This window comes from Echiichthys vipera, assembly GCF_963691815.1.
Source record: "Echiichthys vipera genome assembly, chromosome: 6".
NCBI lineage: Eukaryota > Metazoa > Chordata > Actinopteri > Perciformes > Trachinidae > Echiichthys > Echiichthys vipera.
This window is the reverse complement of record NC_139831.1, coordinates 10882469-10898587: the sequence shown is the minus strand read 5'-3', so window position 1 is coordinate 10898587 and position 16119 is coordinate 10882469. Positions and strand designations below refer to the sequence as shown.

General features: G+C 40.6%; 1 protein-coding gene across 5 annotated transcripts in view; it reads left to right on the top strand.

Moving 5' to 3' along the window:
- enox2 (ecto-NOX disulfide-thiol exchanger 2) overlaps nucleotides 1–15654 on the top strand; it is a 179124-nt gene extending 163470 nt beyond the window's left edge. For 2 of the 5 annotated variants that reach the window (XM_083915581.1, XM_083915583.1), the window contains 6 exons: nucleotides 1031–1206; nucleotides 4353–4493; nucleotides 7934–7990; nucleotides 8824–8929; nucleotides 12321–12406; nucleotides 14918–15654. In XM_083915581.1, the coding sequence (XP_083771707.1) occupies nucleotides 1031–1206; nucleotides 4353–4493; nucleotides 7934–7990; nucleotides 8824–8929; nucleotides 12321–12406; nucleotides 14918–15049 (698 nt within the window). In that variant the 3' untranslated portion in view covers nucleotides 15050–15654. Of the gene's footprint in view, nucleotides 1–1018; nucleotides 1207–4352; nucleotides 4494–7933; nucleotides 7991–8823; nucleotides 8930–12320; nucleotides 12407–14917 lie in introns of all 5 variants that reach the window. The other 3 variants (XM_083915579.1, XM_083915580.1, XM_083915582.1) reach the window with 2 other exon arrangements.
- Nucleotides 15655–16119: the final 465 nt, after the last annotated feature.

Here is a 16119-nt window from a genome sequence, read left to right as displayed (position 1 = left end):
AGGATGGGGCTTATCTCCCCAGCCCAGTCAGTGTATTGCACTTTCCCAAAGAGCTTCCCCTCAAGGCCCACAGGAGGAGAGCAGAGCTGATAATACTGGGCATCTCTGGAGCTGAGCAGGTCTCATATCATAATAACTCCCACTGTCTCCTCTCTTTGCTCAATAGGTCAGGTCAAATGTCCAGTAGAGAGCTATTGGACAAAACACTCTGGATTTTCACCGCTTTCAGTAGTCTATGTTGATACACTGTAGGTATTTGATTGTTAGGCACAGAGTGAATACCAAAATGACAATTTACAGATAGCTTGACAACATGGTACCTTGATATTTTGGACCCTTTGTGTGCTATTCAGGAGCAACATTTCAATCAAACTCTGATAACAGTTGTTATTGAGAATTGTGAAGTGGAGAAAGCAGCGTTTTCCAGAAGTCATCTTTCTCATTCTGTTACATGACTTAACATTCATTTAGCTGACACTTTTATCCAAAGAGACCTACAATAAATGCGTTCAACCATGAAGATATTACCCAAAAAGGGCAAGAATGATGCACAAGTGCAAATACATAAAAAATAATCAGCAGTTGAGATTTGATTTTTGATTTGAGTATCATTCAAATCAAGAGAGAAATATTTAGACTTTTTCAGGGGCTTTAATAATACCTGCTACCGACCAAACAGGGAGAGATCTATTTCTCAGCAGACATATATCAAGAGGACATTTGCCATTTTGTGTTTCAAGATGCCTGAAATTTGCATAAAATTGAGCTCTAATATTTTGCTATTATGCTTGGAATTTTAAGATGCTCACACTCCTGCTCAATATTTCTGTGGCTGCTCTCGCTTAGATGAACCATGAGCAATCCGAACAGGATGTGATACATACAGATATACTATGTACAGGCTTCAATGATTGGACCAAAAGCCACACTGTGCAACTGAGACCCCAAAAACTGTGTCAGAGTTCTGCATGATAAACGCCACTATACTGCTCTCTATACTTGATGTATAAATCTGTAGGTGTTTCCCAAGCAGAGGCCTTGAAGGAGGAGAACGACTCCCTGCGCTGCCAGCTGGATGCCTACAGGAACGAGGTGGAGCTGCTCAAACAGGAACAAGGCAAGAACCAACCAATCAGCAGTGAGGAGGACAGCACACTCTCTCAGCAGCTCAGCTTCTTGCAGCAGGCTCTGCAAGGCATGCAAAAGGTATATACAATTATTTTCCAAATCATCCGTCCAGCAATACATTTAATCTCCTATTTCTCACTTTTCTGCACCTGCTTCTTTTTAAGAACAAGGGTCGCTCAGGTTAACCCATTGAATTCTTAATGCGAGACGACTGTCATTTATTCATGACCCTGCACTTTAAAAGTGAGAGCTGTGCCAGGAACATGACAAACCCACAAAAGTACAAAAGTACAGCCGTCTGGAGCAGCTGCTAGTCTTTTCTAAAGAGCTGCTAAAAAATAATCTTTTCAGGTTTACTCTGGTAAAAGGAAAGCTTGTTCGCAGTCGGAATAGATTTGATTTGTGTTTAGAGAGTTGTTTGCTATGATTCGAATCGTGCAAAGACACTACTATTAAAACAATTTATTTGACATTTATTTAAATAAATGTTCTTTCTTTGAAAATGTGGCTTAAATATCATACAGTATTTTGTTTCTAATTGATGTTCAGCAACATATTCAGGCCTCAAGTCCCCAATCTCAGTGGTTGGTTTAAATATTTTTGGATTAGGCTATTGACAACAACTTGTTTATGTATTCAAAATGATACAACATGCACTGTATCCCACTTTGTATGGGATAGAACTTATTTGCATTGTTCCCTGATGTTTAAACAGTCCATCAATATTTATCAAGACACCATCAGGCATTCAATGTCTGACATTAAGAAATGTTAGAAAATGGGAAATAAAAATATGAGAGAATTGAATCATTTGAACAAACCATTAATAAAATAAGTTCAGGAAAAAGTAAGGCGAAACCTATAATAAACACCCAAAAAGAAATACAACAAAAGAAAGAAAGACAACCTTTTTTTTTTAATGCAAATTTAAATAAAAGATTATTAATCAGAATCAGAATCAACTTTATTGCCAATAAAAGCAGGTTACAAAGTCCACAAACAGGATCCTGGCGTAGATTCCTGTTTAGTCAAGGTGCTGGAGGATAAAGTAGAGGGCCATGTTTACAGCATCGTCCACAGACCTGTTGGCTCTGTAGGCGAACTTCAGGGGGTCCAGGAGTGGGTCTGGGATGGATTTGAGGTGGGATGGGACAAGGCTCTCAAAGGATTTCATGACGACAGAGGTCAAGGAGACGGATCTGTTGTCAAGTACCCTAAAGCCCGGGGGCATGGTACGGATGGACAGTGTGAGGGCGCACTCACACTTTCCATCTGTACCGTGCCCAAACAGGTTTTACGGGTAAAGCCTAGTTCCTTTGACTAGTGTGAGTGCAACCGCACCGTGCCTAACTGCGGCCAGCTTGACGGCCACGGAGTGTTTGGGAGAGGTGGGCTTTTGTAAGCGCATTTACACATGTACGAGCGTGCGCGCGTGTACGGCGGCTCTGACGTCATTTTATGTGCGCCTGTTCGGGCATAGAAAAAAAAAAAGACGGACCATGCCCAGACATTTAAAACAATGGCGGCGAAGGTTCACGTTGGTGTGATGCGGAGGTGGAGTGTTTACTGCAGATTTGGTCGGACGAAAAATATTCAAAAACAGTCGGACAAGACGCACAAAAACTCATTGTAAACCAAGTGACGCATCGCGATGACGTCAATCAATGCATGTCGTGTTACGGCCTAATGACGTATAGACAGGCAAGAAGCATTCGCCGAGGCCCAGGCAGTGTGAGTAACAAACGGGCCTGGCCAGCGGGGGGAGAGGGAGGGGGGACAAGTACCCTAAAGCCCAGGGCACGGCACGGACAGACAGTGTGAGTGCGCCCTTAGGGTACTTATCCCCCCTCCCTCTCCCCCCGCGGGCCAGATACGGTTGCACTCACACTGGTCAAAAGAACTAGACTTTACCCGTGAAACGTGCGCCCTAAGAGCGGCAGTAGAACTCATTCAGGTTGTTGGCCAGGCGTGAGTCTTCAGTGGAGTGGAGGGTAGACGCATAAATACTGTGATCTGTGTGTGCAACATGTCTCTGTTTGTATGACAATTATGAGAAACTTGATGAATCACATTTATTATGTTTTGCTATTTTTGAAAATGACTGCACATAGTTTGCCTTTAAATGAATACGTCACCCTCAAAGTAATCATTAGTGATTGAATTATTTGATGACACGGCCACATATTACTTCAATTCACAACACATTTTTCCCACTTTTGAACTCTTTGTTCAACACGGAGTGGTGCGAGAAACCAAATTTTAGAAGAATTCAAGGTAACACGGACTGATACACAAATGATCATTTTGAGGGTGATGTTTTCTTTAATCTACCTTATCTTTGTCTGTGGCTCACACCTTACAGGATAACCAATCATTCCACTTTCCAAAGAACACACCTTATAAAAGTATATATATTCATTTAAATCTAACAGTATTTAATACTAAAGAACTACTAAATTGACTCATTCTGGCATTTGTCAAGTGTCCTCGCTGATCTAGCTGTCACAAGCAATGGAAATTATGATCAATTCATGTTCCGAAGAGGAGAATCCATTAAGGCCCTGCTGTTCATTTCTGCTTACAGAGAGTAATTACCTTTCCAGCTTACGTCTCTCATGGTGTGTTTAGAAAAAGATTAGATGAATGAATAAAATGAATTGGAAGACACTGAAATTGGATACCTCTCCTTGCCAAAGTCCACGTTGTCTCACATAGACACAATGAAATATAATCAGCATGTACTCGCAACCTGTTTCATCTGTGTTTAGCAGATAATTTGGCTATCAAAGCTTTCTCAAACACCAGTTCACCCAAAGCGAGGATAAAACCCCAATGAGGCTTAACTCTTGATTGTTCTTCCTCTACAGTGTGTGTAATTTGTGATTTTTGGGTGTTTTACAAGCAAAGGGTTTGGCAAATGACTCCTCTTGGACATATTTGAACTGAAAAGAATAAGAGAATATAATTACTATGATTGTTTTCTCTTTAGAAAATGTTTATTGAAGATATAAGTCACGTCAGTGTCTAATTGCTTTTTGTAATGAAGTTGTAATTACCAGTGGAAGGATTGCACGATCAGTATTAATAAAACAAAAGGCGGATTCATACCTCTGCTTCCAGAACCATTTTTGTACGAGGTTAGTGCCATCATGATTAGTTAATTCACTCTAGCATTAGTGCTTTACTGATCTGCAGGTTTTTTTGGGTTGTTTTTTTTTTTACAGCAACTGTTAAAAATGAGGGACGAATTAAAACAGCGTGAGGCAGAGCTAGAGAAGAGTTTGGAGGACAAACAGGAGCTGAAGATCCAAGTCCAGAATCTGAAGGAAGGACTCCAGAACCTGCAAAACACAGACGTAATGCAGGTTAGTGTCAGACGATTTCTGTCAGCTGGGTTTCCTGAGAATAAAGAAACAGGGAAGAATCTACAATGTTTTCTTTGTTGTGTTTTATATGAAAGTTCATTTCTGTGATACTCTCTTTGTTTGAAAGTGGACACCATCTAATTTGCACTTTAACAAAAAAGAAATTAGTTCAAGATTAGTTTCAACACATGGAAGTTATTGGAAAAATGAATCCTCAAACGACAGGACAGAAGGGGATAGTAATGTGTAGTGTTGGGTCGATAAAATGACTCAGTAATTTGAACTAGTTTGAAACCTATTCCAAAGCTCATCAGATATCCCAAGATAGCTATTATCTGTCCAACTGTATGATATCAACACTGCGGGAAAGACCCACCACAGTGAGAGATGATTTCTAACTTCAATCAGTCTTCTGGTGTTTCCATTTTCCTCCCAGGGAGCTTAATTCTTTCTTTTTAACTCACAGTTTAAAAAAAAATGTTAATAATGCAGCTTTAATGTTTTAAGTGGCTCAGTTAAATGGTTTCCCTTCACTTAGCTTTTGTTAATGTACAATAATGTAACAATATTCCACCAATAACTATTTACCATCCTTTTTGTACAGGAGGCTTTTAGTGTCCTACAAAGTTTGTACTGCCTTCAAATATGTGTTTCTATACCAGACAAGATGTTATTGTGTCAAATCCTCTGTTCTCACATAACAAGAACCAGAAGAAATCCATTCATTTCCTAACTAGAAACATATTGAGCATTGTTAACCAAAGTCAAATGGTTTCCTTATTTGTCTGCAGCTGGGATTTTACGTCACTTCGACCACCAGCAACGACCCAACCGCGCACTCTCATTGCTAAACATATTGTCTTTGGGCTTCTTCAGCACTGTCCAGGGGACGGTTACTAAGAGATATCACCGATACTAATATACGCAGTAATAGTGTGATCCCCAAATAGGGAGATATTACCTGCAGAAGACATTGCAAAGATGTAAACTACCAGTGCCGTCTCAGAGCTGTTGTACAAGGCCACATCACCAGTTAGAGCCCTTCGTGCTACATTATTCATCCATCCCAACATCCCATTTGTTATTTGATTGAATGAGTTGCCTACATTGAGGCATGTTTTTCCCAACAAAACTCCATCTAAAATTGATTAGAGGCGAGCTGTTTTACTACAACAGCACACTGCTAAATAGAGCGCACCATGAGCTACATTCTTATTAAACAACTTCAACTTTCAAGGGTCATTTTTCTCTGTTAGACATGTCATGTTTACTAATGTTTCAGGTGTTGTCCCATATTCCCAGTATTCAAGTGCTTATGTTTGTTAATTTTCCTTCTGGCTCAGTATAATGAGAAAAAGGGCTGTCATTAAAATGAGCCTCAGGTTCAAGCGCCTATTAAATTGGATAATAATCCAAATGAGAGGCTCTCAGTCCACGTGGGGAGCCACTCCTTGTGTTGTCTGTTTGCTTTGAGATGTACGACTTGACTGCCGGTTTCATACAACACAGACCTGAATGAGTAGTTTGCCAATACGTCTCCTCCTTCCTTCACATCATTCCAGAGTGACAGATCTGTCAATAGCGTGTTAATGGTGATGAGTTTGATTAGAAATGTGTCGTAACAGCTGTGAGCCCAGGGAAATATACCAATTATATTCCAGCATGTGGGCAAACATGAATCATGAGAGGCAGTCTCATTAAAGGGAGAAAGAGAAATCAATTTTTGGGTGTAGGTTTTTCTGAAGATTAGCAGTCATTGTGAGGTTATTTGTCATGTTGAAGAGATCTCCTCAGTTATCCTTCACTTGTCCAATCACAGCTTCACCAAGCTGTCACCAAGCTGTCACCACACATTACAGGACTGATGCCAATGCAGGTCGTTGAGGCCATTAACCTTATTACTATTATGATCACAAAAGAACTCCTGTTATAATTTTTTCCCGTATAAATATTTTAGTGCTGCCACTAATGATTATTTGCATTATTGATTGATCTGTTGATTTTCTTTCCGAAGGACTACTTGAGGGATTTAGTATGTTTTTGATTTAGAGATATTAAAAGAAAAATGGAAAAAATCAAAGCTGAGACATTCCGACATTTAGTCCCTATTGAGTCAAGCTACAGAAATGCCTACGCTTCCCATAATGCAACACAGCAGGGTATTTTAATCAGAATATTCCTGCCTGGTAAATGTCATCTACCTGCAGTTATTCAGGCTCCTTGTCAATGTTTAAAAGTCTCAAACCAAGTTATTTTCACAGACTTTCAAAAGCTGCCTTCAAAGACACAGAGGGCATAATACAGCTGGTGCAAGCTTAGCAGTTTATAAGCAGATTTTATAAACTGTCAGAAAATAGTGAAAAATGCCCATGGTGCCATTTTTTAAATTTCATGTTTTGTCCAAACAGTCCAAAACTCAAAGATACTACTTTTTTATAATGTACGAATACTCATGTTTAAAGGCTGTACTCGACATTCAGAACAATAATATAGCAGTAAACAATTATTTATATTGCAGGAGCGAAAGTGATATTGTTGAGTAATGGCATCCTGAGCAGAGAATGAAGTCATGCTCGCTCTGCGTGTGTTGAAATCTGTATTTCTCTGTTGTTGTTGTTGTTGTTGTTGTTGTTGTTGTTGTGATGGACGCCCAGCCACAAACGCATAAGTGCGTGTGGCTGTGGGGAAAAAAAACTTTATTTCACATATTTGGGTGAGAGCTATGTGGATGCAATACCAGCTTTTAGAAAACAAAAAAAATATTTCGAGTATAGCAACATCAAGAAGCTGGAACCCCATACTGTTTAATTTTGATAAATTGCTTAAATTTAATCCATTGATTTCCAGAAATTATGATTTTCAAATAGTCTCAATAACCAATAACCTTCTAGCTGCCATAGGGTGATGTGACTCAATTTTAACACCAGGTACTGCAAATGAAAGAGAATAGAAATGAGTTAGCAAGTGAGCAGAACAGTGAAATGGATAAATTATAACATAATAATGGTTATGATGATTGATATTGTTCAAAGGCAAGCTTACAGAGACTTCGTCTATTGAGGTGGTACAGTGAAGGGGTATTAATGCCCAGCATATAGGGCTTTGTGGGCGTACTTGGAAACAAAAAGGTTAAGAAACCTCTGGTCTAATCTAACAATGGAGTAATCATCTCTCCACTAATATATTCCCAGGAAATCAGAGTTCACAAAGGCTTTCATTGTTTAGTAATGCAAAAGCTGACTGCTCTGTGCCAATTTTTACTCAAAAAGAGTTCAGTGTCTCTGCTTGCCTTGTTTGTTCAAAATCAGCACATTTCTGGACGTTAGAAATATAAGATGCCTGTATTTGTCTGATGCACAACATGCTGTGCCCGTCCACCTAAATAAGCGCTTACCTTGTTTCTCTGTGGTTTTTCCTCGCATGTTTCTAATGTGCTGCAGCTGGATATGGCGAAGCAAGATGACAGAGGCAGCGAGGAGGCCACTAATCAAACCAATGTAAGTGAAAAAAGGTTGAGCCCTCCCCACTCCTCTCCAGATATATTTTTGTGTTCTCATTCTCCCATGTTCTTCCTCCTGTGACTCTCCTGTCTAACCTCTACCAGTGACATGACAGATCATTACAGGCCAATTCAGTTCACAGCAACTGCATTTGTCATTGGATAAATCATCCAGACACAACTGGGTTAGACAATAAAGGAGACATTAAATAAAAAACGGCTCGCACATGTGCTTATAACTACACGCCCACACACTGACACACACTCACAAAGTGTTATGGATAGATTAAAAACAGAAAAGGGCCACCAGGCATCCCACACCATAAGTGGATATAGTACACACAATACTATGTAGGACAACAAACAGACAAAAACTCTTCTGTTATTCCTCCACCATTTTTCTGCCACCTGTCAGAGATCTGAAGCAAACAGCTTGATCATTTCCCTTCCAAGTCTTTCCCTCTCTCTACTTGTTCTTCTTACACTCGTCTCTTTTTGTGTTTGTGTGTGTGTGTGACATGCATTTCATCCCCTATCAGAAATATAGCTGCTGGCAAAGACTTCTCCCTCGCCTCATTATCCTCATCCTCATTGTCTCTCCATATTAATGTGTTGGTGGTGAAACTTTCTGATGTGTTCATTCTTATTCATGTTCCATATTAATGTGTTGGTGGTGAAACTTTCTGATGTGTTCATTCTTATTCATGTTTGTCTTTTTATTGTGCATCAGCTTAAGTTTAAGCTTGTTTACTTCTTCCAGTCAAACAGTGGCTGGTAGGAGATCCATTTAATCGTTTTTGTGTGTGCGTGTGTGTGTGTGTGTGTGTGCAGGAAGCAACAGTATCAACAGTGGTGTCCTGCAGTCAGGAGAAAGAAGGTCCTACAGAGAAGAACCCACCGAGTCCTGTCCACTCCGAGAGGGAAGCTCTGCTAGTTGGTACGTTAACTCACATCTGACCCTAGCATTGCTAATATCACTGAGATGTAAATTTTGGATTTGCTACAATTTTACATATGAGCATAATAGCAAACATGTATTACTGTTATTATACATATTTAGGGATACAAACGTTTGAAGGTTTACTGTGTCACTTGGTTTGTAGTAATTAGATGAATTGCACAATTTCTTTAGGAATATGTACATAAGCAGTATATGAAAATGAAGTTGAATAAATTGACCACCTTTACAGCATCAGTATTCTTCAAACCAACTACACTGTACATTCGATCATCTGAGTATGTCTAAAGGGCAAAAGTGTTTGTACCTTTTCCAAATGGCCACATTGTTATTCTAGCTGCCTCCAGGCTGCACCCCACTGCCTCCCCCAACTTGCTCAAAGATTTAAGGTGCTTTCAGATCACCAAACCACCATTCTGAATCAGCAGAAGTAAACCTTTATTGCCACCGCTGTGGCTCACAGCTACTCTTGATCCTATCAGTCGGTACACCATAGCCTGCCACTGTATTAGACAGTTCATATCACTAATTAGTATCATAGCTATTGTTTAATGTCCCAGACAAGATAATCAGATTTTGAAGCTGATGTTGCACCAATACAGCTACAGTTAAATCAGCTCCTTTATAGTATTGGTTGCTATGGTCACACAGCTAGCTGACAAAAACGTTGAAAAGCCGGCCTCCCTCTCCTTCCTGCTGCCACCAACCTTGGCACCACATCTGCCATTGTGGCACTCGCTGTCTCCTCTCAGCAATTCATGGTGTTGCACTTTCACACAGACAGTTACTGAAGTAGTGTGTGAAGAGTGAACAAAGAAAGCTTGAGAGTCCATTTTAAAACCCTGTATACTTGCAATCACTTGCACACCTGACCGATCTCTGCATAAAGTGAACATTTTAATATGAGGTCTACTTGAGACGGCCCCAAACCCCCTCAATTTAAGTACCCAGAGGGCCTTAAGCTGGGTGCGTATCCCTAAATAAATCTGTGTTAAATAAAAGTATCAATAAGTAATTGATACATTGCAAACCTTGGGGCAGGAAGTATTCCAGAATAGGTTTATTTGTTGGGTTTCTGGGCTGCAGGCATTATGTTGATGGGTGTTTGAAGGGGCTAAGATAAAACAACATTCACAGAATTGTGGGAAAGTGGGGTCAGAAGGGGAGCTCAGTTTTGCCCAGGGCACTCCAGCAGATTTCCATGGCCATTGCATGGTTGAAAACTGGCAGCAGGTGGGAAAACTGTAAAAACTCAAGCGGACATTCTTGTGGGCCTAATAGATGTAGCACAAATGCATACACAGTCAGTATAAATGCGGAGAGAGTTGCTGGTGCAATTGAAGGTGAAATCTCAGCTGATACTTTTGAAAATTTGCATGACACTGCAAAGCATAAGCTTTATATTCCCACCAGATTCAGAAGAATCTGATCAGTTTGCATCCTCCTCAGACTCAAAGGGGGAAATGTTATATAAAATATACAGTGGAGATCAAAATTGGGGAACAAAATATTAATACTAGATCTGTTCCAAAATACTGTAATTTTTTATCGTTCAGCATTTGATAGAATATCCGCTGTGGCTATACCACTGCTGTACTATCATGTTTTTTTAAAATAACCAAGGCACAAAAACGTTTGGGTTGTGCTACAACCCTGGTTTTACGATTGAGAACTAGAGTTCGTACTATTGCCATATTGCTGATCCCAGATCAGCCACTGAATTTTTACGAATTAACCCTTGCGATGTGCATCATTGCGCAGTATAAAACATGCTCCACAGCCCCGCCCGTCCTCAGACACCCATTCGGCTTCCTGACGGGTGTCAGCGAGGCTTATTTCTAGGAACGCTCATTCTCAATCGTAAAACCAGGGTTGTAGCACAACCCAAACGTTTTACTTTATTTCGAACTCAAGTTCGTACTATTGCCAAAATGATTTCGCCCAACCTCTGCTGACACACATTTGGTCAGGGCCGCTGAAAAAACATGCAAGCCCCAACTGGTGTAGCATCCCACTGACCACAGTGATAGTTTGATCACCTATTGGTCCTAATCCTTTGGCAGCACTTAAGATGGAATGAGCCACTGTAGCCTCTATCATATCCAGACTGCAAAACCTCCCAAATGTATGAGAGGTGGTCCAAGGGGCAGCAGCACAGATGTCTTCAACTGAGAATCCCTAGAATAGCGCCCAGGAGGCCGCCAAACCCCTGGTAGACTGAGCTCAACTTGAATGGACAAAAGGTAGACAGATTTACGATAGTGGATTTAAACCCGGCTGTTATAACCTTTGGATGAAAATCTGTATTAGGACGTAGAACTTCTGTTCTTTTGTCCTGAGAAATAGTGAGACAGGATGGATGAACGGACATAGCTGCCAAGTTCCCAAACGCGTTTCGCTGATACTAGTGCCACTAGCAGAGCCGTTTTCAATGATAAAAACTTAAGATCACTTCTCGAAGGGGCTCAAATGGAGCTTTAGTCATAGCATCCAATACTGCGGCTAGATCTCAAGAAGGAGACGAGCCCTCGATGGCAGTTGGGGCTTAGCCGCAGTGTGGGAAGGAGACAGATGAGTCTCTTGCTGTCATGTAGGAGCCACATGCGCACTGTTTGAAATTCTTCTTTCTTCTGCTGTGGAGCATGTTTTATACTGTGCAGTGACGCACATCGTAGGGGCGGTTCCACAGCCTAAAGCCAGCTGAAGAAACCTGGTTGGTTGGAAAGGGCTAACGTGTAAATATTCAGTGGCTGATCTAGGATCAGCAATATGGCAATAGTACGAACTCGAATTCGAAATGAAGTAAAACCTTTATTTTGTGATAATAACTATGAAAAACTCAGCAGCTCAAGGCTAGAACGTTGCTTATGTTCACTGTTAAACTGACCTCCAGCAGGTGGCAAAAATGAAGCCTTGTTGTAATTTCCTCCTAATAGTCTAAAGTGATTGCGCTATTGTTGTTCTAGTGTTCGAGCCAGTAAGAAGGTTTGTGATTTAAGCAGTTAGTTTCAGCTCTTGGCCCCTCGATGCTCGATAGATGGTTAGTAAGCAGAGGTAGAGGATTATCTTTCTCCTGGCCCTTTCTGTGAACTGATAGCAGATGGTTTGTTTGAGCTGGGGGAGAGGATGGCTTTGATGAGAGACGGCATCAAAGCTGTCATTAAATACTCCCTCTTATCCTGAGACACAATATACAAGAGGCTCTTAACACAGTACTGGGACTCTGGGAGAAGCCACTGAAAGCTTGTGTTCAACTCAGTCAGAGGAGAGGAGTACATCCTTTGGCAGTTTTTGACAAGTGACAGAAACTGGAGGTATGTGACATGTCTCTGCTTTAACATCTTTGCATGACTTGTTTGTTTTACCTCAGGAATCATTTCAACCTTCCTGCACGTCCATCCGTTTGGAGCCAGCATCGAGTATATCTGTTCCTACCTGCAGCGTTTGGACACCAAGGTAACAGACACACATGAATCAAAACTGTGGAGTAGATTAGCAAAGCTGATCCTCAGTATCAGTATAGATTAGATGCACCCATACAGAATCTGTCCACCTCCCTACAGGACTGACGTATGGGCTTGTTGTGTATTAGGATCCTGCTGCGTAGAAGAGAAAAAGCCCCTCAGTGCAAGCAGTGTCTCTTCATGCTTTTACAGCCCTAGCCATAGAAATGGATGCTTTTGGAGGCGACGTCTGAGGCCAAAGCACTTAAAAGAAATAGTTTGACATTTTAGAAAGCGGTATTGATATATGCTCATCTGATGGTGTTTTTCCCAGACTCACAAGGTGAAAACAATATCGGCGCCGTTGTCCTCATCGTAGCTGTAAAAAAATACTTACAGTATATAATATGAAGTTAAACTTTGTAGACAGTTTCTCACTTTACTATCAGGAATTGTCATAGCTGTATGTCTAGCCATCTGGCTAGTTGTATGATTTCCCTTGCTGCTGGAACATATTAAAACTAGGTCCTTCATTCTGACACTTAAAGCCAAACAACCACCCTTAGTTTCCTCTCTGTCTGGCAGATCACAGCTATTTTATCTCCATCTTTCTGAGGAGACATTACTGTCGTATTACCGCTCTTCATACACTTACACAAGGCGTTCAAAAGGTCAACCTTCAGTGTCACCTCCAAAAGGTAACACTGAAATGAATGGCCATTTCTGCTCTCCGCCCCGACAACGAGACCTCCAGAAAAAAATGTAAGATGTCACTGCTCCCTTTACAGTGGCAGTCACACGTTAAACATCTGGCCTAGATTACTTAAACTCACTCATTATTTGGAAAAATTACTTTATTATTATCATAAACTATGTCTCTATGTCCACAAGTTTGCCCCAAGAAATTTCTCTGTTCTGATCACCACAGTGACTCATTTTCACACATGCAAAGAATAGAGTGTGACGTCTTCTCTCATGCCTTTTGGATTTTTTGTCTAGTGTGTTCATGTATTGGTACGTGTTGGTTCTTGTGTGTACGTGAGCGTACGCCCACGCTTGACTGTCTGTGTGCTTATGAGTTTGCCTGTACATCTGTTGTTCCCTCACCAACTCTGCGCTACACACATCAAGCAGCCTACAGAGTTTTGTTAATATCACTGACTAGACTCTCCAACAACAAGCCCAATCCTCTGCTTATCTAGCGGCTCCACACACGACTCCACTGTCTGTGATGTCACACCAGTCCTATCTCCATGATAGCACTTAATGCATCCTGACATCAGCACAGAGCTCAAACAACTTAGTTATTAATGCAAGACAATGCGGGTCGTCTGCAGCGGCATGCACAGTGGATTTTGGCAGTGTCACCTCAGGATTTTAATTGACTGATGAGCCTCGACCCACCCGAGTGGTATGAGCCAGATAACGCTTAGTCAGGTGGCGGCTATGCCATCACACACTCGCTATAAATTTACTTGCACTACTGATTGCAGTGGAGATGTGAGTAGAGAGGAGGTGTGAAGTGTGTAAAAGGCAAAAAAAAGTGTGGATGTACCAGCAATGTCCAAAGTTGACTCAGTGGTTGACTTGGCTGGTTAAAAAGACTGGCCTTTGTCGTTTGTTTTTTACTGAAAAAATTAAATAAGCATCTTTGATTGCAAGATACCCTGCTATTAATTATTTAAATAAAAAAATAAGAAGGGGCATACTTTAGATGCAAGTTTTTTGGAAAAGAAATTCCAAACACATTTATGTTAAGAAACATGATATCTTAGTTGAATCTTTGTTTGATACAAATGCTTAAAAATGTATGTTTCAGCATATATTGATAGAATTAAATCTTGAGTTTAATCAATCAGACCTCAACTCAGACCAAATGTACATTTACATTTACTGTTTTACATTTGTTGATTGTTATTTTTATTATGTGAAAATATATGTATCCTCTTGTCGTGTTCTACATTTCATATAAACCAAAATCATGTTTGTGATTTAACAAGAAGAGAGTTATGTAAATGTTATGCCTCATCTTAACACACATGCATTTTTAAACTTAGAATGCTTCATGTTTTGATATTAGTAGTTACGGTAGTTATAGATATGTGATAGAGCTAAAGGCTGCTACTTTAACAGACAGCCTGTCAACATACTTATTTTATTCAAAGCTGTTTTTTTTTTTATAGCTCAGTCACAGGAAGTTTGTAACTGGAGTTCCAGCTCCACATAACGAAGGTTTTTCAGAATTTCATTAAAATATAATGATCCGTTCTGTCAAAAAAAAAAAAAGCTTTAAGGGTCAAGGGTGATTAAAATTGAATGAAACACTGCAACATCAGCCAGCAAGAAGCAAGTCACTGCAGACCCACTGTAGAGCAGAGCAGTGTCTGTATTTTTCAAAGATTTGATTGGCATTCATACAAAATCAAGTACAGATAAAATGGCAACGTAAAGATGGATCGAGAATTTTGGGTGTATGACTATGTGTCTCTGTTTATGCACGGATCTGTTGTCTGTGTTTCCACAGATTAACACCAGTGAGGTGGAGGCTCTTCTCTCTCGGCTGCCCTGCACCTTCAGACAGGAGCTCACCGGCGTCGGAGCCAGTCTAGAGAAACGCTGGAACTTCTGCGGCTTCCAGGGCATCAAGAACACATAGACTCTGCCGGTGACACTTCTGGGACATAGAGGAGACCACAGGCAGTCGGGACAACATAGGGACACTGTAGAGATGTGAAAGACACAGTTTAAAGCCCTTTAATATCAAAGACGCTGGACTGTACCTGACTGTATGAGGACACAGAAGACTGAGCACAGACCTCAAATCAGGAGGGAATGTTACATGAGCATTGCAGGGACTCTGTAGATGTCAGAGACATGCATTGTTTCCATGGGTACAGGAGTGTTGATACCAAACCATGGTGACAAAGTCTTCATGAACTTGAACTTTTAGTTTTTCAGTGTCTGCAAAATATATTTAGACACAACGACTCTCCAGAAGTCACAGAAGACCACCGAATCCTACAGTCACTGGATTATTATGTAGTTATCGCCCACATGGGCCGGGCATTGTGCTTTCTGAGCCGGAAATTGGCTCTGTACGGTGTCAGTGTGAGCCAGGATTACAGGGCTAATCAAGAAGGCTTTTCAGGGTCTAACTGAACACTTCAACCCCCCGAACACTTTGGCCTCCCTCTCTTCTCTTTTTGCTGTTCCTGGTTTGTAAAATAGATAAAAAATGGATATATTTCTTCATTTTCTGTAAAGGGTGTTAACAGTTGCATAGAATAATTTGTTGTTATACACTGTAAATGCTTGGATGATATTTTTGATTATAAAAAGACATTTGAGTATATAAAAAATGTTTGAGTTAATATTTGATATACATGTATATCTGATGCTCAGAGAGGCTGGTTTAAAATAAGTGTTTATGTGATTCTAGTGCAGTTGTATAAACATCGTAAGCCTCCCAACCTGCATTATCCATCCTGAGATTCACAAATGCACCTGCAAATAGACAAGTCCGTATCTAAGTTTGTGCCCGTCTTTGCTTGAACAGCATTATTTTTTCTGATCTTCCTTTTTTTGTTCTTAGAGTAGCTGCACTCAAGGCTGGTTTTAGAATCGGGGCAGTTGTTTGTTTCAAAGGCAGCTGGCTCTCAGCATCACACTTAACCGGGAAACACACCTTGGGGATCATGTTAATGAGGTTTAATTGGTGAGGCAGTT